The sequence below is a fragment of the Limanda limanda genome, chromosome 17, assembly GCF_963576545.1.
Source record: "Limanda limanda chromosome 17, fLimLim1.1, whole genome shotgun sequence".
NCBI classification, from domain to species: Eukaryota; Metazoa; Chordata; class Actinopteri; order Pleuronectiformes; family Pleuronectidae; genus Limanda; species Limanda limanda.
In genome coordinates this window covers 11,563,300-11,590,122 of record NC_083652.1, presented here as the reverse complement: position 1 = coordinate 11,590,122, position 26,823 = coordinate 11,563,300, and the positions used below count along the sequence as shown (strand labels likewise).

At 43.3% G+C, this 26,823-nt stretch overlaps 1 protein-coding gene across 1 annotated transcript; it reads right to left on the bottom strand.

The window, feature by feature from the left end:
• Window positions 1-3,828: 3,828 nt before the first annotated feature.
• On the bottom strand, window positions 3,829-25,862 carry cpt1a2b (carnitine palmitoyltransferase 1A2b). Its single transcript, XM_061090371.1, has 19 exons — window positions 25,803-25,862; window positions 21,134-21,276; window positions 20,729-20,868; window positions 19,536-19,713; window positions 19,335-19,436; window positions 19,060-19,197; window positions 18,866-18,943; window positions 18,291-18,398; window positions 17,815-17,902; window positions 17,479-17,674; window positions 15,612-15,800; window positions 14,183-14,288; window positions 13,946-14,062; window positions 9,243-9,407; window positions 8,841-8,969; window positions 8,605-8,760; window positions 7,753-7,866; window positions 7,572-7,664; window positions 3,829-6,851 (listed from the first exon to the last, which is right to left on the bottom strand). The coding sequence occupies exons 2-19, from the start codon at window positions 21,272-21,274 to the stop codon at window positions 6,744-6,746; spliced, it is 2,346 nt and encodes a 781-aa protein (XP_060946354.1). The 5' UTR covers window positions 21,275-21,276; window positions 25,803-25,862; the 3' UTR covers window positions 3,829-6,743.
• Between the last annotated feature and the right edge of the window lie 961 nt (window positions 25,863-26,823).

Below are 26,823 nucleotides of genomic sequence, written 5' to 3'. Positions count from 1 at the left end.
AAACAAGTCAAACACATGCAGGGTTCAATCAGCTTGACTTTCAGTGCAACAAGGGAGGACAGAAGAAACAGAGCATGACAGAAAATAGACTGTACTCACATGGAAGCAGTCATATCGTATGGGACACCATGTATCATTCATTTCACATGCGAGCTGCAGGGTACAGTGGAGTAAGTCCTGCAGTGGGAAAAAGACTCACTTACAACTCAGTCCTTATTTAACAATATGCATTTGCCGTGACACAAAATTATATTTTTGTAAACTGTTTCAATAACTTACTTTGGGATCCTTATTTTGTGCCAGTGGTATAGTGCGTATGAGATCTGTTCCGTTCTTGATTGTGGATGAGAGAAGCAGACAAACAGGAAATGTTATTAATCGTTAAAAGTTGCTCTGTGCGAGTTGTTGAGAAGAATCTGAAGAAATGCTACTCGGACGCCTTCGATGGTCGAGTCAACCACCAAATTAGACGAAGCACAACTCAATACACAAAATGTACGAACCCATTTGTCCAGTTTTAAATAATCGGAGCAGCCTTCCTTTGACAGGTCAATCAGGAAAAACTACCAGAGAAAAATGTGACAGCAGCTTTAAAAGTCTGTTTTTAAAAGGAAAATCAACACAGAACTGTAGACATATACATGAATATGACGTTTTCTTTAATTTGATCCATTTTAAACATTTAAATTCCACTTTTTTAATGTAATTTAAACATTTTATCTTAAAAAATGACAAGAAATTAACTATTTAACTGATGAGCAACAACATTTACTTTCTAATGTCCCCTCTCTATGTTTGTCATATTGGAAAAATACCAAATATTCATTCACTTTCATTGTTTTAACCTTTTAGAGTTTTTAAAACAAATATAATTTTTAAATATATAATTCCAGTTAATTTTTTCGTGCTGATACTTACGATAAGACACAGGGAGGTCACGACTCTCCAGGAGGTCACGACTCTCCGGGGGGTCCCGACTCTTGTCATGCTGCCAGGGGACCGACAGACTCACACTGACAGACAACAGAGGAAGACGTGTTATATTATAAGTAATATCTGATTGTGTTGCTAGCTTCGTCATCGCAGACACCGAAACAAGATCAGTTCAAGAAGACAATTTTTATTATATTAATAATTATATATAATTATAGATTTAAAAAATCCCAACTAACAGAGTAACAACACAATATGTAATCCACATATAGTGAATACTAATCATACAGTAAATACTGAAAAAAACTGTAAATACTCCACGTACTCATCAGACACTACAGTGTATATCCCACTTAGGAATACTGCCTATAAATTATATACTCCGCATACAAACAGACAGGTGATACTACACATATAGTAACTATACAGTCCACTCTGTATTGAATAATACATTCATAAGTCATAATAACTACTTCCAAAAATTATGCAAAGTAAAATGCTCCCATCTCAGTTTTGTAGAATAACCAGCAGGCAACCCTGAGGGTGTGACGTTATTTTGGTGAAAATGTACAGTATTAGAGTGAAGTTATTGAATAATTTGGTAATCTCTCTTTTCGGTGTTGCGCTTTGTAGACGGTCCCTGCGCACTCGTCTCCCAGCCGGTCCATAGAGAGCAATGTCCCGTGTCCAGCTGTCCCCTGTCCATCTCGGAGGACCGGTCAAACCGAGGACACCTGCCCGTGGCCCGTGGTCCACCTTACTGCGGTGGGAAAGAGGCGTGGTTTGTGTCGTAACGACCTTTCGATTATGATTTATTAATCCGGGATTTAATCCGTGAATAAGTTTCCAGCTTCGCGTCTGACCGGAGGTTTACAGTGCACGTGCAGTACAACACCCCACGTGTCCACAGTCCCCAGTGAATGGATGGAAACCACAGAGTCCCTGTTCTGTCGGTGGGTCGTCAGGTGGGGAGACCGCATTTTGTGTGTGTGTATATACATGTGTGTGTGTGTGTGTGTGTGTGTGTGTGTGTGTGTGTCTTGAGTCCCTTTACATACATTCTGTACATGAGTCCCAGAAGCAGCAGGTTAAACATGTGTCTCCTAGAAGGTTGAACCCTGATGACTCCTGGCGCGCGCGTGTGGGTGTGTCTGTGTGTGCGCGTGTGCGTGTCTGTGTGTGTGTCTGTCTGTGCGGGACTTACCTTGTGTCTCTCCTGCTGTGCAAGTCTGCTCTGATCTCAGCTCCTCAGCCGCTCTAATGATACGATTCTTTTTACTTTCACTTTCCTGTCTCCTCCTCCTCTTCTTCCTCCTCCTCCTCCTCTATGATTCTTCTCCAGGTTTGAGTTCTGCTTGTGTTGTTGTCACTACTAGTAACATAAGGTGGTACCTGCAGCCCAGACATGTTCCACATAGATCATATCTGTTAGATAGACAGAGATACAGGGACAGGCTGGTTCAGAACAGTGAGAAGGAGGAGAAGGAGAAGGAGAAGGAGAAGGAGAAGGAGAAGGAGAAGGAGAAGGAGGAGAAGGAGAAGGAGGAAGAGGAGGAGGAGGAGAAGGAGGAGGAGGAGAGAGCACCCACATGTGGTGTTTTCTGTTTGCATCGGTTGGTACTTTCCTTTGCACCAAAGCAGTGAAACTGATTCACTTTCACTTGAGCTTCCTAAATGCAGAGGGGGATATTCCCGAAGTTGAACTGTCTTAGTGTTATACTGTGACCTTGAAGTCACAGCATATAAATACATATACATATATATATAGATAGATAGAGTACTTTATTCATCCCGAAGGGAAATTAAGTTGTCATAGCAGCCGGTATATTTGAATACAATAAAATACAATACAATACAATAGAATAAAATTAAAAATATTGAGGTAGAAAGAATAAAAAACAGAAGCACAAGATAAAAATACAATAAAATAGGTAGATAAGGTGCATTGGCAAGATGATGGTAAAAGTACTGATGATATGATGGTAATGGTATTGTTAGACAGTATATAAGAATAGTACAGTATATATAGTATATAATATAACATAATATATATTTATATATGATAGTAATTATACCAATATAAAAGCAGTATATGGAATAATGGCAGCAACAGTATATATAATAATAGTAATGGTGATATAATAGTAGTAATTATAACATGTACATATAAATAAATATGTGTATATAGACTTATGTAAACAAGAATATACAGAGTATGAATATGAATATAAGTATTTGACTATACAATAGGTGATATAATATACTATGAGTCTAAGAATATGTAGACAGAGTGTGCAAAAGACAATATTATTGTATAAAATGATATATAATATCAATATGGTTTATATTAACACATATCACATATGATGTGAAGTAAGTGTATAAGGAGCGGAGTGTTGTACAGGGTACACAGTGCATATATATACACACACACATGACCTCAGGCCCCAGCAGATCCTCTGGAAAGTTATAGAAATTAAATATTCTTATCTGCACCAGCAGGAATCTGACTGTAGTGTGAAGAAAAAACATTTCACCATGTGCTACAAAACCTTGAAAGAAATGTTTTTTAAAGATAACATCAGCGTTAAATCATAATATTTAAGGTTAAACCTTAACATTTAATCAAAATCTAAATGTTGAATATAAATATTGATTTTATATTTCAATATTAAATGTTAAATCTAAATCTACATTAAAATCTGAATCTGAAACTCAGTCATAAATATAATTTAGAATGAGTGAACAAAAATAATAGAATCCATTCTAAAACAGTGTAAAATGTTTAACAGTTTTTAAATAATAGACAAATGCAGTTTCACTGTCGGGTCAGTAAGATTTTTTTATTTTACAAAACATGCCATCCCCCATCTATAAAATGCACAAAGTCCACAATTTACATTTAAATAAGTTTAACAATGAAAAAAAATCAGTAACAAGAATATTCTGGAGTGTTTAGTGAGTAAACATCACAACTGTTCAAGCATTACAAGTATTAACCTATAGAGTCAAAACAGTAAATAACGTACCAGTAGATAAAAGTATCCCAAAACCAAATGGGTAAGAAAACACAGTGCTAATGTTCAGGTTTAGTTTCGTTCTAAAAGTTAATTGAAACTCAACTGTTGCCTGGTTATGAGAAACACTTTGTCTAAACTGCTGAAAGCCAGAGTTCCATCATCAGATCTGATCCACGAGTTCCTCTCTGCAGCCGCTGGGACTGAGGCTCACGATAGGCTTCACTGGTTCCATGAGTTTCAGGCAGAGTGTAAGGCACCAATAGATATTACTGAGACTTCAAACACGTCTGTGTCACATCAACACATTTACATGAGGCCCCGAAGAAATACATTCTTATGAAATAAATTATCAGAAGCCCTTAATAATGAGACCAAGGGAAAACAGCTTTACAGAACTAATTGGTAATTGGGTGACGAGCGTCTTTTGGCTGGAAAACAGCGTGATGGTGAGTTTTGTTACTCTGGCGTTCAACAGTTTGGGAAACGAGGCACAAGATGACCTGAGACACGGAGAGAAGCCACTGTGGTCTGAGGTCAGCAAAACGTTAAAGACAAGTTTAGAAGAGTAAGAAAACGTGAGCAGACGAAGACGGAAGGTCAACGAAGCCTCGACAAACCTAGAATCTTTCATTGCAAACACTCTAATCCTATTAGAGAGAGGAGCAGAAATCATATTCACTCTGGTTTCATGTGTTACAGTAAATTAGTTCATAGCTTTTCATGGAATAAGGGTCACTTATACTTTGTGCTGGTGAAATAATGTTGAATAACCTTTTGTGTGTGTAAGGAAGCTTTGTCGCTACATTTATTACATGTTTTAAATTGTGTGTAACTTTTGACCTTTTTCGTGGATGTGAACGTTTTGTGAATGCAGCTGTGAAAATGGGAAGAATTTCTAAAATGTACAAAATGTTTCTACAGTAACAAAACATCTTTACAAATGTACCAACAAGTTACAGCTACAAAAACTTGTTTTCACACAAAAGGCGACGTACAAATACAACATTATGTCACAAGGACAAAATATGAGTTTGACCCGAATGTGATTCCAGATTTTTATCACTGCACACGAGAACCTGACGACGGCGATCATCTGACCCGGTCGTACCTTCTCCTCAACACACGCACACAGAAGACACTTCCACAATATTTCCTTTCAGGCTTTCCCTCAGGAGTTGCATTGAATTTAAAGTTGCATTGAAACGGTTTAACTGAATCAACACTTGACTTCAGGCACACGCACGTTTGCAATGTCACTGGACATTTTAAACCTTTGACCTTTAAAGCAGTCGAACTGACTTCACTTCCTCCTATTGTGTGAATGAATATTTGTATTGGTGATTATAAAATGGATTGGCAGGCAGAGCCTCATTAGGAGCAGGTTAGGAAATAAACTTTGCTTTCGATACATTTCTTGGCAGCTGGACAAAACCCAACTAGAGCCCGAGGAAACAGATGTGGAGCTAAAGAAAGCCAACGATGAGGCATGGGACAGACTGAGATCGGTTTCCAGAAAGATGCACGTAACTGGTTCAGTATGTGAGAGTAAGAACATGTTTCCAAACCTTATACAGCAGAAAAACATCTGCACCTCAATAAACCAACTCACTGACATGAGAAGCTAAACAACTGAAGTAGTTTGCACTTCTGTATTTCTTCCTTCCTTCCTTCACATGGCTGTAAGTAAAACTTCAGTATCACATTGAGTCGTCAGCTGATCGAAGACAAAGTAGATCCTGACAAACAGCAAAAGGTGAATCTTGTAAATCTAAAACAAATGTGGCGCAACTCAATTCAAACGAGGAACCAAATGAATGTTGCATAAGACCATATTGTATGAAGCGGAGGAACTATTAGTCAGCATTTGCTTTTCCACTGGGCTGCATTCCAGCAGACACTAACAACCAGACACACATCTGGGGTTTTAACCACTGAATGAGAATAAAAATCTCTAAACCAGTTAACTGGACATTTTCTGTTTGTTTCCCTGTGACACAAACGCACAAAGAAAACCAACCAGAAGTTGATGTGAGAAACAGGAGATTCTCTGATAACATCTGCTTTGTGTGAGAGTTTGCCGCTGATAATGTGGTTTAAACATAAACATGTGATCTCTGCAGTTTGTACATTATTCAGACGCATCCGAGCAGAGAATCTCCGGCTGCGCTGTTCATGTGTGAAAGAGAAGCCGACCTTCTCTGGAGTTCATGTCAGTTTGAGATGTGATCGTCTCACGTCATTCCTTCAGCGTTTCAGATTCGATGAACACAATACTCGTACTCATACTTCATGACCTTGAACTGTTAGTATGCGTCAGTGGGATCAGCTGCAAAGCGTCATTTCACACTGACAGTTTCCTCTTCACTTTTATTGAGATTAAGGAACTCTTGAACCGTTCCACTTATTCTGAGGGAGATTTGTCCTTCACTTCCTTTCCACGTAATATTACAGAAATAAACTAAAGTCTATGTGTTAGTGCTGAATATGAGGCCGTGTCTAAACAGAGAGGAGTGGCCTTTATCTGTAAAAATTCAAATTATAGCTCAGGTGAGGTGTGCCCACATTCCCTTGTTCTTGATAAGATCCTACAACAGATATGTGTCTGTGTGACAAGAGCCTGGAGCTACGTTGGTGTTTCACCTGAAACAACAAGCAACTCTTCTCCCTAAATTCCTTCCCTTCAATCTAAACAATGCTTTCAATTCATGTCCTATGGCGGTTGTGAATTAAAAACAGCTTCCCTATGGTTTCTAGGCTCGTCGTCAGGGGAACACGTGTGAGACGCTGTGTTCACAGGAGCTTCTTGGACTGAGGCTTCGAGGTTTTGGCGTCGGGAGTGAGGAGAACCATGACGTCCTGGAGAGCTTTACTTATCTGAGCTCCGAACCTGTGGGAGTCCTGAAAAGCAGAGAAGCAGAGAGAAGAATTGAGGATGTGGGTAAAAGGAAAGAGCAGAGAAAATCACAGACACAGGGAAGGAAGTGGAGAGAGAGGAGAAGTGGGTAAAGGACTGGATGGATGAGCCAGATAATGATGGACGTTATTAAGAGTTTTAAAAAGTTGTTTAATATCAGAGCGACTTCGTGTCTCTGTCCTGGAAATTCATCTTCTCACTGAATGACAAAACAGTGATAAGCTGATTTATGAACCTGGAGAGAGGGTTAGGGTTAATTAGTGAGGTCGAGAAAGGAAGTGAATCAAACAGCAACGCTATGTCACATCCTGTCGTAACAGCCGAGGTTGACCTACAAATAGAAAGTGATGCAACTCTGTCTCAGGCTTGGAGCCGAGCGATTTCAATCTGTAACAACCAGCGGAAAACTCAAGTAGGGCTAATTGCACCGCTGCTGCTGAGCAATGATTCAGTTAACAGTATCTCTTCATGCATAGTGCCTGTGGCTGGCGACAGTTCACCCATGCGTCTCCAATAGAAAGTGTCAGGTTGAGTTACTGCACAACTTCAGCTTCCCTGGACCAGGAAGCAGCCGGAGTAAATCACTGTGAATCTTTTTCCCTCGAGGGATCAAAGGTGCAGAGCAGCTTCACTCACAGGATTCTCACAGAAAACAATGAACTAGTCTCTTCAGTCACAGCAGCCGGTGTGAGTCCGGTACTCACGGTGTCACTGCAGGAGCGTTTGGACGACACGTGGAAGTTGATCATATCCTCGCCCACGATGATGTAAGAGACGCCATAACCATCATCAGCAACCTGAGGTGAGCACACAGGTCACATGACGTCAGAGCCTCACAGGAAACCCACTCTGCGGTGGAATCACTTCACCTGTCGTGTTACTCACGGGTCCGAAGCCGCCGCCCAGCGACACAAAGTCCGGATGGTTCTTCAGGTCGAACAGCTCCATCTGCTGAACCGGCGTCTGACTGGTGGAGAGACGCCATGGCTCCGACAGAACCTGCAACCAAGACATCGTAGAAGTGGCTGACTTCACATACTTTCCTCATATTGTCAGAATATTATGAGATATCCCATAGTAGTAACTTTATCATTTCTACCTTCTGCCACTTTAGTTTAGTCAGTTTCTCTGTCTGATGTTTCTTATTTTATTCTCATTTATATGGTTATCTACCATTAGTCACTGGTTATAAATTACTGAGTATACATTTAATATCTTTTACTTCATTTACAAAAGTATAGGTTATTACCTTTACTTATATCTTTGTACTTAATTCTTTATTCACTAAATTCTATTCTACATTGTTGATACTGGAGTTGTGGAGCAAGCTGAATATAATAAAGTCGTATTAAATCTTATCTCTTTCTCAAAATCTAACATTCTTGAGGATTCTTCCGCCAGAGAGGAGCTGAAAGGAATCGTTCATGCTACGTGACTTTCACTGTGGCCACGCCGTTGTTGTGCAGTTCACGCTACACAACCTGCTGTCTGGTGATTGGGAGTCTTGCAGTCGGGCGACAAAAAGGTCAGAACCTACACAATCTGTCTCCAGGACAAACCTGCGTCAGGTCCCTGAACTACACGAGAGGCAACACAGGCTTCTGGTGTTCACAGCAGATAACATGATGCAGGAACAGGAAGTGGGACAGAAGGTCAGAGAGAGGCAGCGGATAGGAGGGTTCAAATCGAAGGAGGAGGAGCCTCAGACTCTGAAACAACACTGACGGATGGAAGTACCTCCTTCAGGAACGGGGACTCCACCCCCAGGTACTTGGACACCACGTACAGACAGAAGAGGTGTCGGTCGATCCCGGCTCCGGTCATGGCCATTCGATAGAGGTTCTGGTGTCGCTCTGACGCCAGTTTGAAGAGATGCCTGCACTGCTCCCGTGTCTGAAAAACCAAAAACACACGTCATCCAACACGGTGAGGTTCTGCAGGAACACAGACCTGGGGGGGGGGGTGGACTGTACCTCTCCACGTTCCAGAGCTTTCACAAAGTCAGAGCTTTCGTTGGAGCAGGATCGAACGGTCTCCGTGCGGCCCTCCCGGAACAGACGGGTCATCGACGCCTCATAGGTCAAACAAAAATTCCCACGGTCCTGGAGGAGGGGGGGGGAGGTTTCAGATCTCAGTAGTGTCAGAATCATAAGACTGGTATCATTTAACTCTTAAGAAGTACAGTGAATAAAAGTTAGTGAATAACTTAATAAAAGCTTCCCACACATTTGAAATATACTGAAGCATCCAGATATTACCGTGACGACAGGAATCACTGAACATGAACAGTGTGTGTGTGTGTGTGTGTGTGTGTGTGTGTGTGTGTGTGTGTGTGTGTGTGTGTGTGTGTGTGTGTGTGTGTGTGTGTGTGTTACCCTGTAGTACGCCAGCTGTAGGCTGATCTGTATGAAGCCATCTGGGCTGACGCGCAGCTTCTTGATGCGACCTTTGCCGAAGTCTCTGAACGGGAACACGTGACAGTCCACGTCGTCGGCGATCACTTGAGCCACAGCGAGGGACCTGTGCACCTGATCCTCAACCTGGGGGGTGGGGGGAAGAGAGAGAGAGACAGAGAGAGAGAGAGAGTTAGTTCATAACTGGTACAAAGATGGTTTACATGACATGAAGGTTGGAGGAGACGCACACAGTCTAGAAATTAGTACATAAAGCTTTAAGTACTCAAAAGGCACTTCTGACAAGAATGAGTGTTATAATATGGGAAATATATTTAAGTGTGTATTTACGGACATCAGTATTCATGATTGAAAATCAACAATTGCTATATATTATATCACCCCAATATTAACAGCTGTGTACCACTTCAGGTTGTCCAAAACATATCCTTGTTCTTTCATTCTCATATTCAAACAGACGACATTGCTCTTCAAATATAAAACAGGGATTCCACCCAAACAGAAACGATGCTAATCTTTGCTTTGACATCCTTGTTTATGTAAAGGATTTAAAGGGATGCTGTGCCCAAAATGATATAAAGGAGCCAGGAAATGGTAGAAGAAACAGGAACGAGGAGTTGCAGAGAGGGCTCACACCCTCAGGTCCGGTTCACAGCACACAGCCTGACACAAGCGGCTGGAAGTAGACGAGAGCAGAGTAATGTTTCCGGAGTTGGATTCTGATTTATACAGTTTGTGGAAAGTCCAGAGCTCTTCCACAGCAGCTCTGTCCCACAGGATCCAAAACAAAAGCTCTGAGCCAAGTTCATTCCTTATCAGGGAACATCATCGTGTGGTTTCAACATTCCCTTTCGCTGCAGCGGTTTATCACAGCTCAGAGGTCGTAAAGGACACAGAACGCTACCAACCCACACACGCACACATTAAACCCACACCGTTACACCTCATGCAACATCATCACAACAAACAAGGATTTTTAACCTTTTCAATCCAGAGCAGGACTGATCATTCAAGTTCAGATTCTAAAACTCTCTGGCTCACACTCAGATATGCTCTAAACGCTAGTGCGCAGATATGTTGTTGTATTCTGAGTAGGGATGGGGGCAAAAATTGATTCAGTTACAAATCGCGATTCTTGTGAATGACGATTTTAAATCGATACGCTGCCTCCCAAATCGATTTTTAAAAAAAAAAACATATTTATTGGTTTATACCGGGGGGGATATATGGGGGAGCAACATCACCCCAGAGCATGTTGACCAGCTCTTGTTTTTGCACAAGAATCTAAACATACCCAAGCACTAGCTTTGCATCGCCTACATGCAAACAACAATAGCCTACTTTTTGTTTATTTCAAAGTTTATATTTTAAGTAAACTTTTATTCATTCTATTTAATTTACCTTTTATTTATTGTTTAAAAGTAGCCTAAGTGGCATACATTTCTTAATCTGTCAGTTTGTGTGCAGTTGACAGGGGCTATACAATAATAGGGCACATTTTTATTTATTTTCTCTATTGGCTGCCCGGCAGTCATTAAGTTAATGTTAATATTTGAAATAAAACTGGTAAAGCTCTAAGTGAATTTGACTGTGTTGTATTTGAAGGAATGATTCAACATTTTTCCATGGTCCAGTATTTAAAAAAAAAAAAATTACCAAAAGAAATCCCAGGAAATCGTAATATCGAATCGCAATACTTACAGAATCGCAATACATATCGTATCGCCACCTAAGTATCGTGATAGTATCGTATCGGGAGGTCCCTGCCGATTCCCGTCCTTATTCTGAGCTTGGATCTAACAACTCAATCAATAGACTGTGTGGTGATGACAGATCAAACTGCCCTTCCCTTGTGGGCGTGCGAGCTTTAACCGGGCTCAGGCTGTCTCGCTCTCCACGTGACCCACAGAGCCGGCAGATCCCAGAGCAACAAGACTGTGTTCTTTATGGGATTGCTGACAATTACATTTGCCAGTAAAACACCTGGCATTTATTTAAATCGATTGGGAAATTTTGTTAAAATCTGAAGTCAAACCAGACCAGAAGGAGCCAGAGAAAACGGAGTTTGTTACTCTGGAAGTCGTAAAGATTCTCTTTATGACACCAGAGGAGATTGAAACAATAAAGATGAACTTTCCCCCTCGACTCTGAGGTCACGGCAGGAAGCGGACGATCTGTCAGATCAAATATAGATCTACGATTAAAGACAATATGAAACATGACACTTTACAGTATATAAAACTGTAAAGTGTCAGTGAATCCATTGAGTTTCTCATCACCACACGTTCCTGATTTCACTTCTTCACCACAGTCCATGTGCTTCATTGCTGCACTCAACTATCGTCTCCGGCAATAATCTGTTTAAATGTCTTTTATGAAGAGTGTTATAAAAATATCTATTTACTAATTATGTACTTTAGACACGAGTTTACATAAAATGTGTAATAGTCGAACTGTGATAACAGAAATCATGCTGTCCGCTAAAAGATCTTTCCAGCGTCTCTACAACACAAAACCCCACAGACTAAAGTGCTCATTAAATATTAATGGAGACATAAATCCGTCTCATTTTCCTTTCGCTTTCTGTAAATCAGTCTCTTTCTCTTTCCAAAACACACTCTTTCATTACATTACATTAAGCTGACGCCAAAGCGACTTACAATAAGTGCATCAACCCCGAGGGAACAGACCCAGAACCGGCTTGAGTTAAAGTGCTAGTGATGCTTATTATATTGCGAAAATCATTGATATTGTTTCACCACCCTACCAGAGAATTATTACACACAAGGATTGTCGTAGTATTATCAGGAATTACACATGTTTATCTTATAAAACACTTGAATAATGTCAGAGTTGTGGCTTCTGAAGAAAGAAACATCATTTCACAATCTCATAATGGATGATAATCAAAATCGCTCTTGAGAAAGCGAAGGCATTATTCACTTCAGGACCAATGTGACTGAGCTCAGCTGTTAGAGTGAAGAGGCAGTGCAGATGCAAGATGATGAGAAAGCGAAATGAATCTGCGTGAGAGGAGCAGCGCAGAGAGCAAAGCTGAAGTGTTGCTCAACATGCCGGCTGTTTAACATGACTTTACTCTCAGGCTGGTTCCGTGCCAACGAGTCGGAGCAGCAGCAGCTTCTCTGGGAGCTGAACCGAACTGCTTTGTTTTCCTGGAAATGCCCACAAACCAGGAAGTGAAAACACAGCAGTGTGAGTCATGGGGCTGTGTTTGCTCAGGAGGGGGAGAAGGAGGGAAAGTCCCTGTCGTCCCCTCATCACAGACTGATCATCTGAGGTGTGAGTCACTCAAACAACCTCCACAATCACTCATGAACACACATGCATCCCCTCCAGATAATGGCCGGAGGTTATCTGGACACACACACACACACACACACACACACACACACACACACACACACACACACACACACACACACACACACACACACACACACACACACACACACACACACACACACACACACACACACACACACACACACACACACACACACACACACACACACACACACACACACACACACACACACACACACACACACACACACAAAACTGTTAGAAAACCAACTAGTAGTGGAAAAGGCAGTTTGTTAAAACGGCTCATGTGGAAGTTGATGAGGAACAGAGATAACACTCGGCGACGGGAAGTTGTGCGGAGGTGAGCGATGCTGGAAGAAGAAGATAAGAACGCTTGTTTGATGAAGGTGATCGGTATGCAGGTAGTTTCCCATTCAGAAGAACTCAAACTAAAGCAACGATTAGAGCTGCAGATGTTCTAAGAGAATCAGGAAAAAGAAAATGATCAAGTCTCCTTCAGACTGGATTCAAACCAAAGAGGAGACAGAACCAGAGGATCTCAAGTAAATCATCACTTATTCACCTTAAATCTCTTACTTTAGAAGAAGTTAAAGTTCAGTCTGATCAGTCCTGAGCTCGTAAGTCCTTCCTGTATTTGTATTGCCTGGAGACACACCTCTTATATATACACACAAGAGAGGAAGGGAGGCTAAAGTCTGTAGTCCGTCAATTGTTTAATGATTCCTCCGACCGAAATGTTTGAGGATCCAGAACAGAGGATCCAGACCCCCTGCTGAGTTTCTCCAGGGTCGAAAACCTGCAGCGTGTCAGAATGAGCCGTGTGCAGGACAACAGACACACACTCATGTGACACAACCAGGTGGATGACGTGTAGTGTACAATCACAGATTAGACTCCGTGTGAACATTTTTCGGGATACAGTTAGTTGAACTGGGGATTTTAACTGTTTAACAGTCAATATTAGTTTAATGATTTTGTGCTGTTGCCCACTGTTAAAAAAAACAAAACGTAAACACAAAGCCTGGGTTGGGTAGAAGGTTGTTTCCTGTACAACGGCTCGTGGAATCTGGGCATCAGGAAGCAGGAGGAGACGTAAACCTAGAAAGACGAGTAGATTCCACGGCTGCTGGAGAAGAAGCCGGTGGCGATGAGCTGGAACCAGTTTCCACTGATGAACTTAAAGATCCAGAATCTGCCTGAACGCGCCGCAGACGTTCCTCTAGTGAACGCGTCTGAACCAGAGAATCACTCTCTCTCTCTTTGTGTGTGTACATTTATAACAACGTACGATTACACACACACACACAGGGTGTAGATACCTCTGAGGGAATGTCCCAGTGGAGCCTCTGCGGGTGGGGCAGCGAGCGGTCCACCTCTCCTTTACAGTGGCCGTCCTCAGTGTAGCCCAGCTGGAAGGCATCTGTGGCCAGGGTGTACTGCACAAGAAACACACACACACACATTTACATACAAACATACACAACACACAGTGTTTATGCCACCGTTGCTGGTTCAGGCAGCGTTTGTAAACGACTCATCAGTAGGGACACACCCACCTCCCACAGGTGAGCCACGGTGGGAGCGTCCGCCCACGAGTGCTCCGCGTTCAGGCCACTCTTCCCGTTCTTGTAGATCACGATGGAGAAGGATTTATCAAACCACCTGCAGGACGGAGAGGAAGAAGAACGCTTGTGTTAATCCAAACACTCTTTTTCTGTTTGAATCACATAAAATATCTGCTCGTAAAATATTCACACAAACAGCAGCTGAGGGATGAGGCCTTGTTATGATTCATAAATTGATCCTGAAGGGAAAACCACAAATTTGAATCTCATAAGTTAAGTTAGAGTCTTTGTCATGCAAAAAGAAAAGGGTTGAAAAGTTAAAGAGTGATTTAGCCTCGTCCCCTCGGCTGAGTGGTCTGTTGGTCACGTGACCATGTGAAACTAACTTTTAACGAATCGAGCCGACACAAGGTTTTAATTATCAGCCATAAAGTTGTAACCATCCCAGGTAGACTCACCACAAACCAAAAGATTGTGACATTTCTGTGATATTTTCCTGCAGAAGCCACAAGTCTGAATTATATCAACTGTGTTTTAGGAAAACACGTTTTATTGGCGACGCCAGGAGAAGTACGACATTACCCACAATCCTCAGGTGTGAAAGCGGAGCTCGCTGTTACCATGACAAAGTTTACAACCACGAAAACCAACAAACAATAAGATCGGATTATTTCTCTTTGTGACTTGCTGCGTTTCTTTTTTAGGGGAAAAGCGTCCGAAGGTGAAAATCAAGGTTCAGTTTGAGAAGAAGCAGCTGGACGTTGTTGTAAAGGATCATTCACGATGGATTATGGGATGGGAAGCTCCTTTACTCTTATGTACGCAGTCTAGCACCTTTATCCATTTTCAAATAGTTTGTATTGCTCTGAATCAAATGAAACCCTGACCTTTGACCTGAATCCAGGAATTCAACCACTGCTATGAGAACTTGCTTGGACATCGATGGAGAAATCCAGCTCTGATTTTTGCAGATGATGAAAGACGAAATATACATTTTTTATGAATTAATTATGGAATTCTTATGAAGCCTGCTGTTTTGTGTAATACAAAAAATGTCAATGTGCTATGTTAATGTGTGTGAAGGATTTTAATGGACAGTGGACAAAGAGACACACTCAGGCCACTCAGCAGTGAACATGGACGCTCGTAAAGACTGAGTAGGGACTTGTTGTCCTGACCTATGAGACACAGATTGTGCTGCTGCCAAGAGTCAAAGGTCAGAAAGAGACAGGGGAGGACAGGGGAGGACACTGCAGAACAAGGGAGGGCAGGGGAAGACGGACGCTTGTTCTGCCAGAGTTTAAATATCCCCTGAATGTATTTATCATCCTCTGTGGATTTCAGGATTCAGACGTTTGCAAAAAGCCCCCACCGGGTTCATCCTGCACCCCCAGGCCTCGATGAACTGTGTCTCCCTCACCTGTCGTAACATTTCCCGTGGAGCAGCGACTTGGCGTAGCGGTCCAGGTTCCCCACCGGGTCCTCGCCCTTCATGCCTTGCTCTTCGTCGTCCAGCGTCACGAAGAACGCCGCCCTCTCGATGGCGTCCAGCGAGCGCTTGTTTATGCCGGAGCTGAAGTGCTGCTTCCTGATGTGAGACCAAGGGACCCTGGGAAAGAAGGTGACACATGAATCTGTTAACAGGGTGATCATCAGTCCCAGAACACGGAACTGAGCCCTGATGCGGCCAAACCCCACAAGACGCTTCCCTCTTCTCGCCGTCCGCCGCCGGGAGAACGAGTCTGAGGAGCAGAGGTCATGAAAGAGGAAACAGCAGATGGGCTTCATCAGCAGAGTTCAACTGAGATCAGCCGTCATTTATCAGCTGGATACAAGCTCCTCAGTTTTCATTCCAACAAAGAAGAAAGACTTGAAATGCAAGATTCATAAATCACGTTTCAATCCACTGGAGACATTTGTCATCATGAGCGTCCAGAAAGAGGCGAGACTTTTTACATGTAACCGTTATAATGTGACACAGAAACCTTCAATTTTCACATTCACCAAATTATGATTTTTTTCTTCTCACAAATACACAAAAATAAACAAATTGTTCAAGAAATGGATGTTTAAACTGTGAAACCTTGAGTTTAAGGTGTTTGTTCTCCATGAACTTTCCTTCATTCTGTAAGAAACCAAATCTGATGCAAACATTTAGATTGGCTGTGATCTGGCTGTGATCCTGCACTGAATGGACGCACCATTGCTCGATGCATGTCATGACTGGAATATCACAAATATCTGAGGCAGTGAACTGCATCACATTGTGGTGTCGAGGACTCGGTCCTCACTGGATATAGAATCCGCTATATCACGAGCTGAGATTTCTTCAGTCCAGAGCTGTCGTGAAAGTCAGTGATTAAACCTGATAAATGTCACACTGTCCAGAGGAGCTTTGTGGACAGATTAACTTTATTATAGATCAATGACAGATATGAACATGTCTAACATGGAGGACGAAGTGCTGCCTTATATGGTTTTATTAGGGCGTCGATTTGGCTCGTTTGCTTTCCTCAACAATTAAACAGGCAGAGAGAGGTGGGTCCATCATGTCAACGGCATTTACACTTTTGTAAAGAAAGAATTGTTTGCTGAATCTGACGCATTGGTACGAACTCACCATGAGAGCAAATGTAGGACAAATAACTGTCGTATACGAACATGTTCTTGTCCATCGAGTCAAGACTTGTTTCTTTAATATAGCAGCAACTCATTATTCAGACACTGTGGAATGTCGTGCATCACATTCCCTCAACTCGCTGAGTACAAACATTATCTGAGGAGCTGGTTCGTACCTTTGTAACAGAAATACGTGTTCGCATGTGCTATTAATGATTAGAACAAAGATTCTAAACCTGGAGGTCGTGGGATCTTTTCTGAAGGTCGTCCAATGGTTGTGGAGAAAATAACGTATCAATTAAAAATACATATTTTAGATTGTTTCTAAATAAAAGTGATGTTATTCTAGTGTGTTAGTTGTGCACTTGAGTTAGTAAACTTTTATTCTTTAAAAATTAGCTTCATGCAGCACAGAGAGACTCTTATATTGAAGCATCAGGTTCCTCTCATCCTCATTTGCCCTTAAAGTTGAAAACACTCATAGAAAGTGCGTGAGGCTGGTGTGTGGTCTGGCTACTCTGGTGCTCCCCAGTGGTAAGACACGCACACTGCATCTTGAGTTTATTAAATTATAGAAACACGTCTTATCAATAAACTCAATAGACAGGTTCATCTGGATAACTGGCCTTTACATCGTGCTCGTTTCACACACACTCCACTGTTCCTACCTGTCTCCAGCTGTGAGAGCTCCCAGTTTCTCCTCTCCGGTCTGCGGCGGTGAGGTTTCGTCCAGGATCCTCTGGACCTGGAACTCGATCTCACGTGGGCACAGCAGGCGGCCGGCGCGGTACACCCACAGACGGAAGAATCGGCCTTTGTGGTAAACCGCCACGAACTCGCTGTCCTGCCAGTGCTGCAGCACGTCTGTGGAGGAGAAGACGATTAGAGCAGCGGCTCAGCAGGGGGTTCTGTCCTCAGGTAAATCCTGAACCAGCTCAGAGTCCGAACATCCAAATAAACAATAACATGTGCAGTGAGAGTGTGTGTGTGTGTAGTTGTGTTACCGGTCTCTTCTCCTGGAGTGCGTGTTGTGTTGAACATCCTCTCACACTGAGCGGCACACAGAGGGATGACGGTGCCTGGAACACGACTCTAAACACACAAACATTCATATTTAGTGTTTAATGTAACACTCGTCGTTTTTTTCTGAACTAGAAAGTCAGACCATGATACATGTGAAGTTACACACATGCAAACAGAGAGTTTAAAAAGGTGCATAACATTATTAAAGGCCTCCTAACATTTCCTTATATGCAATATTTTCTTATTTGTACTTTTATAAATGATATCTGCATAATGATCTAGGTGCGTACACACTTGAATTCTATAGCGTAGAAGTGTGTGTGTGTGTGTCACAAGTCGACAATAGTGGATTATATCTGCACTGTGGTGTTTAACAACCGTCCCACCCACAAAACACACACAGACACACACACAATTCAGCTTATAAATCAACCAGCTGATATCGCTGGAGTTTTACCGGTTTGAGTTCCTCCCGGTTGACTTTGCGGCGGTACATCAGCAGAGCAGCGATGGTGTTTCCTGCTCTGGCGGCCTGCAGCGGGGTCGGGGTCACGTAAAGAAAGTCCTGGAGGATCGAACACAGACAGGACGTTAGGCTTCAAACTAAGGATCATTATGACAGTAAGAGGGGGGGGAGGGTTGTAACGATCACTTAATGAATTTAAGCCTCAAGCAGCGTAGAACCAATCAGGTTTAAGGGAAATCTGAAAATGTACTGTGATGTCAGAACAACTTTCTGTGTCGAGGAAAAACGTCACAAGTTTGACTTTGCGCTTCGGATGCGATGAGAAAGATTTGACTTCCCTTGATTGCACACAGAGATTTTGAAGTGAATCTGATTCAAATACGACATGGATAATTCAAGAATTACAGGAAGTTGAGGAGAGAGAGGAGACGAGGAGGCAGAGACACAAGCCGGATCAGAGCTGAAGAATAATCTGAAGTTTTCTCTCTTCTGCTCCAAACGAGTCATGAAACCCAGATTGAGTCTCTCTCTCTCTCGGTTACAGAACAGAGATGGCGGCAGGTTACCATGCCGTAGTAGTTGCTGTTGACCATGAGGGGGCCTCGGCTTCTCAGGTAGATAAACTCCTCCCACCAGTCGCTCACCTGGAGACAGAAACATCAACTTAGTTCCTCATTCAAAGCAAAGGGAGAAAATACTTTATTCAAAACACAGAGACCGATGAACCCCTGTGTTGAAAATGCAGAACATCCACACTTACATAGTTGGTGGCCCACAGAGCTTTAAGCTTCAGGTAGCGCTGGAGGCGGTTTCCCAGACTGGACTCGAACTGGTTCCCGAGTTTAGTCATCCGCTCAAACTCCGGCTCGGTCAGCAGGGGGCGCACCGTCTCCAGGTACTGAGAGGGTCAGGGGACATTACTCATTCAGACCAAAACGTGCATAGTTCAGACATCAAGACAGGTGTGTGTTAGGTGTGTGTGTGTATTAGGTGTGTGCGTGTGTATTAGGTGTGTGTGTGTGTGTGCGCGCTCACCCTGTTCAGTGTGTCTCTGATGGCAGGGACAGGCAGGTGAGGTAGAGACGTCTGGTAACTGTACAGCAGCGGCTTCCTGCTCGATAACAACCTCAGCAGCGTCTGAGAGAAACAGAGAGAGACACAACCTCAGACCTGCACTGCACTCTGGGTAATCTCCTCTCTCCAGAGCGGCCGAAGTTGCGATGGCGAAACCCTTACCACCCAGACTTTGGTGGTGTTGGAGACTCGGCCGTGCTGCTCGAACATCCACTGGTGGTAGGAGAGCAGCAGCTTGAGGCAGAAGCGCAGGGCGAGGATGAGGCTGAGCCACAGCAGCGTGCTGAAGACCAGCGCCGACAGCATGGTCTGCCCCTGAGTGCTCAGAGACACGTTCAGGCTGGACAACACACACAGGTTAGTGATCGATACTTGAGTTCAGCATGTACAGTGTCATATCAATCATTTTTTTTAGGTTTATATAAAAAGCTTATAAATGATAAATGGACTTTATTTGCAGATCGGGTCTCAAATGCCACATTACTACTGTAATCTGTAGATATGCACCACAACAACCAGCAGGGGGCAGCACATTAAGAATAATTCATACTATAATGAACTATAATACAGATGCAGGGGATCAGTAACTCAGTTCATCTATTCCACATCTGTCAAGTCACATTTTGAGAATCACACAAACCAAGAATAAAGAAAAGAAATAGAAAAGCAGAACAGAGAGTAATGTGAGTGAGGAACTAACACAATGTGATCAAATATGTGAATAGAGGGAAGCAATGAATTATATATTAATATATATTTCTCTCTCAGACACGAGCACAAACATCCTGAGATATATATATTTGTATTTGTTATGTTTTTTTAAGTTTTGCCTCATCTTCATCGACCAGTGACTCCTCCAGGGAATCTCCTACTGGTTTCTCACATGAGCCCATTCACACATGGAGCCCCTCCAGAGATTACCCAGAATTGAATGCAGCTGGAGTTTATTATGAGACAGATCACACTGTGATGCTCAGAATCATCAGCTTTGTTCTAAAATCAGACTGTGAAGCTGTGAGTCGAATCTCAATCAGTGAATCACATGGCTGCTGCCGTCAGTTTCCTGTCCTGTGAGGGCTTCAGTCGTCAGGTCGACTGCATCAGAGCGTCTCCTCCACCTCCTGCACCTCAACACCACCTTCATCTCCTGCACCTGCACCTCCTTCACCTCCTGTTGAGGCCCCTGAGAGTAACCCTAACCTCATCAGAGCGTCTCCTCCACCTCCTTCTCCACCTCCTGCACCTCAACACCACCTGTTACATGACGAGCTTCACGTTTCTTCTCTGGTTGTTTATCTACTGTGTCTGTGTGTGTGTCTCTGTGTGTGTCTGTGTGTGTGTGCGTGTGTGTGTACCTGAGCGGCAGGTGTTGCTGTATCTTGGCGATGAGCCCCATGCTGGGATCCGAGCGCATGTACATGGTGGCCAGGATCGCTATGACGACAAAGAGCCAGGAGGAGGGGCTGGCGGGGTACACGCCCTTTATCACCCTGTTCTGTTACCACAGAAGAAGAAACAACATTATTCATCTGAACAGTGAAACCCGAAGAACGTCTGGAGCAGCGTCCGTCCAGCAGGAGGACGACAGTCGAGTCAGGACATGTCAGCAGAGACTCATCATTAGAACCTGCTGAGGACTCACACCCTGTAATGGTGTGAATCCTCCCCCCCAACAATACAATGTCAACTATGAGGAAGTGCAGTACACGCGTGCGTGTGCAGACACACACAAACACATGTAGTGATTCTCTGTCACTCACCCTGATGCGACTGACTCTCTTCTTCCAGGACCGGACCCCCGACAGGTAGATCTGGTTCAGGGCCTGGTAGGACAGCCGCAGGTCGATGCCCTCAGGGGTGATGGTGAACTGGAACGCCACCGCCTGGTGGGCCTCCGCCATCGCTGAGGAGACAAGGGAACCAACGTTTAGACTACAAATCACTGTCGGTCATTTGGGATATTGGTGTGTGTGTGTGCGTGTGCGTCTGTCTGTCTGCACACGTGTGTGTGTGTGTGTGTGTGTGTGTGTGTGTGTGTGTGTGTGTGTGTGTGTGTGTGTGTGTGTGTACTTGTACTGAGGAAATTTGGATCAGTCTTCACCTTTTCAAAGTTTGAGGGTTAAGACTTGCTTTTAGGGTTAGAATCAGGTTTGGATTTGGGACTATAGGGAATGTGTCTCCACTAAGATAGATGTACGTGTGTGTGTGTGTGTGTGTGTGCGTGTGCGTGTGGACTGTGAGGTCCTTCTCTTTTTATAAGCTGACTAACTTTCAGCTGTTGCAGAGGAACGAGGCCTCTGGTTTTATTCTGGTTGATGACACGACTATACAGTAACTTAACCTATAGAAAGAAGGTCAGTCAACATATAACCCCTATGGAGGTGTGTATGTCTGCATGTGTGTGTGTGTGTGTCTGTCTGCACGTGTGTTTGTGTGTGTGTCTGTCTGCACGTGTGTGTGTGCATGTGTGTCATCTCTTCTCTCTGCGCAGCCATGCGACTGATCGCTGCATAGCTCTCACTTCCCACTGCCGCTGTTTAACTGTTTGCCTGCGACAGTGTGAATGGGACGGAGAGAACGAAGGTGGGAGGAGAAGTTTCCTCGTGTTTCACACCAGTTCTCCAATAATAAACCCTAAAACAATCACAACGCCTAAAACCTCAACATGTGAAATGCAGTGGCGTTTCTACATAAGGGGCACTGCCCCACCAGATGGCGCTGGTGTGCAGAAAGCTAAATACTGCATATCTGAACTTTGTGGCAAAAATATATTTTATTTTATATGCAAAAAGCGTGAATGTGTGTGTGAATAAACGAGACTCACAAGCATTATAGTCTTGTTTTGGAGTCATTTGATTCGTGTGTGTTTCTGTCTGTGTGTTTGCTTTGTGAAACGCTTCCCTCTTCTCTCTACCTCTACTTCTCTGCTGTGGGCACAACGGGCAAGCTACAGACCAGTGCCATGGGAGCACCAATCAGCGTGAAGCACACAGGCCACTGTTAACATTGGAAAGTAGTGATTATGCAGATGGGCCCTACAACGTTTCCCAGCAAGCTACTCGACTCCAGCGTCAGCGTCACCCGGAAACAGGCTGACGCTCCGGTTCGACGTCACCTGAGCTAACAGGCTACCTCCGTCAGTGAAGTTCAGCTTGTTCTCCTGGCAGAGAGGCTAAAGACGTGTGAACTCCCGTTTCTGAGGTGAGGTTTGTCAAGTTTAGTATTTGTATTTATCTGTAAAAGTAGTGATTCGGTACCTGCTGTACATGGGTGTTAACGTAGCTCGGCTAGCCCGCAGACATGCCTACAGCAGTAATAGCGATGCTAACGGGACCATAGCCTACGGAGTTATTGACCCGACACGAAGCCACATGATCCGGGCCACCCAGCAGAGAGAAGCGTTAGTTTATAAGGATGAGTGTGTTTGGAGAATAAGCTATGAAATACTAATAATGTGGAAGAACTCCATACAGTACATGCATTATCTTGGTAGTGCACAGTTTAATCCAAACCCATATTCAAAATCAGTAGTTGAATAAATATCCACAGAAAATAAAGATATAAACATTGTGTAACACTTCCTCTACAATAATTCCATATTTTATGTTTCCTATCATTTTATTAGGGATGGACGAGCCTGAAGGACACAGCTGTGCTGACCGTTTTCTGTCTCTTATGGCAAAGAAGAAAAAGAAAACACTGGGTTCTTATCTAAAGTGTATCAAATCAAGAAGCAAAAGATAAACATTGTTCAAATAAGTGTTCATTTGAATATATAATATATAATGAAAATAGAAATAAACTCTTTTATCCATGACACTTAGCAATGACTGCCAACTCTAAACAGTTGCAGGCCTTCTTTAGTTGGGGAGGAAAACACAAAGTGTTGTGCAGATGAAGCTGGTTCATGTCGCCTCATGTTGATAATAATAAATTATGCAAGTTATTTGAGCTATGTGTCTGTCTAATCTTTTTACTTTGTTGCAATCATTTTACTTTAATGCTGTATTATAGGCAACATCTTTGTGTAGGGCTGAGCGCTAAAGCATGTGAAATGTATTTGAAATAGGATTTCTGCTCCCTGCTGGCACTCAAAATGCAGCCCATGGTATATCTCACTGGTCTATATAGGCCTACTGCTTATAATAATCAGCTACCTCTATTTTTGTGACGGTGACATGACGTCATACAAAATTGCCCCACCAGAAATTTCAGGCTAAAATCGCCACTGGTGAAATGTATGTTTGAGGCACGAGCAGCTGTAGAGCGATGATCAGCAGAAACACTGAGATCAGTAGAAGAATCTGTCCTTCCTGCTCTATAACGACGTTTAGAGGACACGTGTGTATGTGTGGTCAGAGATGGTTTTGGTTCAAAATGCTGTTTTCAATCATAGTCGTGCAGATGCAGCTTGTTAACCCCAGTGGGCGAGGTGCAGTGTGTCTGGAATCTGGTTGTTCTCGTCTCTACAAACTTCAAACTCTTTTGAGAAGGAGAAAATAATAAAGGCAGTGAGCTGGGTGGGCGCGGCCCATTCTGCTGAGGACAGGACACGCCCACTGATTCTGCACCATGTTTGAGTTTCTCTCCCAAACACAAGAGTTTCACAGAAGCTTCTCACTTATCTCTCCAGTCTGTGACTCCTACCTTCACATTACTCACTTAAAGATCTGATTCTTAATAAACTAGACACCTGGGGAAAGAGAAATCCAAGTAACTTAAAGACCTTCTCTACTTAAACTGTTTAAATGTCTTTATTATCCTGATGTGAGACAAACTGTTTTAGCATTAATCTCTAGTTCCTCGAACCCTTTATCGTAAGTGGTATTTAAAACCTCAGGTCTGCTGCTGCTTCTAAGATAAGATAAAATAAGAGAAGTGGTTCTCGTCTGTGAAGCTGTAACATGAAGTGATGCAACAGGATGAAGAAGGTTTGACTCGTCTTCACATTACGTGTGTGTGAGGTTTGTTTGCAGAACTTCAAATTAGTTTTTGATTAAAGACAAAGCTGTCAAACGGGTTCGACCTGCCGGGGCGGAGAAGGAGCCAAAGCTGCAAAGCTCAGTGCGAGAGAGAGACAGCGGGGGGACCATGACGACTGCGGGAAGACGTGTGTACACAAACACACACACACACACACACACACTCAGAGGCTTACATAGTTATCCTTGTTACGACTTTGCAAAACTATTCATTGTGAAACAGCCTCAACAAACCTCAACCTGTCCTGAACTAAATCATACATAAACTTAACTTGATCTTAACCATAACAACTAAATCCTAAAACCAGTGAGGAGCCTAAATGTCCTCACACACACCTTCATGACTTCAGGGGACAACACAGAGACTTATATTAACTTCCTGGAGACTTATTCTAACGTTAACCACGGTTACTCCTCCTTGAATCCTCACTGTGTAAACACAACATGGCCTCCACACCTACTCAGTGTAATGTGGGAGAAACCAGTTCAAGCTCAGGTGTACGTACACACTGAACTGGAACCACTGGGACTCATTCATGATATCATCAGAAACACCAGACTCATGATGAGACAAGTTCAGATGTGGGCTGGGAATAAACAGATCTTTTGTTTACACAGTGAAACTCATTTATTTCTGCTAAAGCTGCTTCAGAACTTCTCTGTTTCCTCCTGTGAACCAACGAGAAGAACCACAAACATCTGAACCACAAACATCTGAGCCACGTGACCGGTGTTTGTCTGTGTGTATCTGTGAGTGTGAACTGTGTGTGTCTGTGAGTGTGAACTGTGGCTCCAGTGTTTATCTCTGTCCACAGTTTCATCCACGAAGGAGATTCTCCTCAGTTTCCAGCTCACAACACGAATCCAGGAGAAGTTTTCAGGGATTTACACTGAACCTCGTTGTGTTTGAACTGGGCTAACTGGTTCTTAAACATCCTGAAGTAGAAAACCAGTAAAAAAGCTCCAAGCTTCTAGTAAATCTCACATTTTGACATCACTTCAATATGTATATGATCTTTGTATCATTCTGTTCTGTTTGTTTGTTGTTCTGTAACTTTGTTGAGGACTAAACTTTATTTAAAGGACTTTTTGTTACAAAGTATCTCGAGGACAAACCAGTTCCTCAGTGGGCGCGTGTCGTCACCACGCTGCTCCATCCCCGCACGGGTTCTGCGCGCGTGCACACACGGACACACGCACACACACACATGTATGAAGTTCACACGTGCGTGTTGGAGATGCCTGTTACAGAATCCCTGCTCCTGCTCGTGCACGCGCACACACACACAGCTCCATTCATGCCCAGCACCATCTCCACGCACCGCAACGTGCACGAGCGCCAAACACAAAGCAGAGGATACAATGAAAGTGAAGAAACGTGTGAACGCAGAAGAAGAAGATGAAGAAGAAGGAGAAGAAGAGGAAGAGTAAGAAGAGGAGATGTTACCTGAAGCGATGAAGAGTTTCCTGCTGAGGATTGGGACGCAGCCGTGAGTTCGATCCCCGCCCTGTTGTTCTCAGAAAGCGGCTCTTCCTCTCTGACGACCGGCAGCAGCAGCCCTCTGCACAGATGGGACCACGGAGACAGGAAGTGTCACTACATGCAGAGAGCTGAGGCCCTGCCTACGAGGGCGTCAGGAGGAGGTGATAAATAACGCCTCCAGACATCAGTGATGATTAGTGACATCAGTTCATATAAGGTGATGATTATTAATATGAATGAGTATAAATAGTGAGTGATTTCCTTCATTTTATAAGTTTGTATAAGAGTTTTAACCAACTTCATTGTGAACAGTACAGAGAATATTTGGAGGAAACTATATATTTAAAGAAAATAAAGAAAATATAATTCATGAAAGAAAGTCAGACACACACACACACACACACACACACACACACACACGTGGTGTTGTATCCGTTTTTGGTCAGAGTGAGACCTCTCTCTTCCTTTTGCTCTAGTCTCCGTGCAGGATGCTGCGCGTGACGTCACCGGTGGAGACCGGCCCCCTCTGACACATGGAGGAAATGTTTGGTTCAAATACCAAAACCCAGAAAAGAGGATGTGTGTAGAACCAGCAGGTTTTCAGCTCAGATCCGAGCTGTTCTGACTCAGAGGAGATCTCTGATCTGACTGGTGTCATCACTACACTGTGAACTGTGTGTGTTTTATATAACCTGGTGTCATCACTACATTGGGAACTGTGTGTGTTTTATCTTCAGTCTTGTGAGCAACATCCCTGCAGGTGCTGTTTCCTCCCGGCTTCCTGTTCGCTCTGCAGGAAGCAGGACCAACTTCCAAAGAACCTGCAGCTAAATGAAAACACATTTTTAACACACAAACAAAAGCTTCAACATGATTGTCATTAGGATGGTGACGATCACACACTTCATCTCCCCAGGACACAGTTAATGTGATGTGTTACACACCAGGAGACACATTCAGGTGGATGTGTCCCGGGCAGGTCGAA

Excerpts from the sequence above, each read along its gene's own strand:
- cpt1a2b (XM_061090371.1), bottom strand. The coding sequence starts at position 21,274 with ATGGCGGAGGCCCACCAGGCGGTGGCGTTCCAGTTCACCATCACCCCT. Across the intron at positions 19,714-20,728 it reads CAGCAACACCTGCCGCTCAG|CCTGAACGTGTCTCTGAGCA; the intron begins GTACACACACAC and ends TGTGTTGTCCAG. Across the intron at positions 8,761-8,840 it reads AAGCTCTGGAACGTGGAGAG|ACACGGGAGCAGTGCAGGCA; the intron begins GTACAGTCCACC and ends TTGGTTTTTCAG.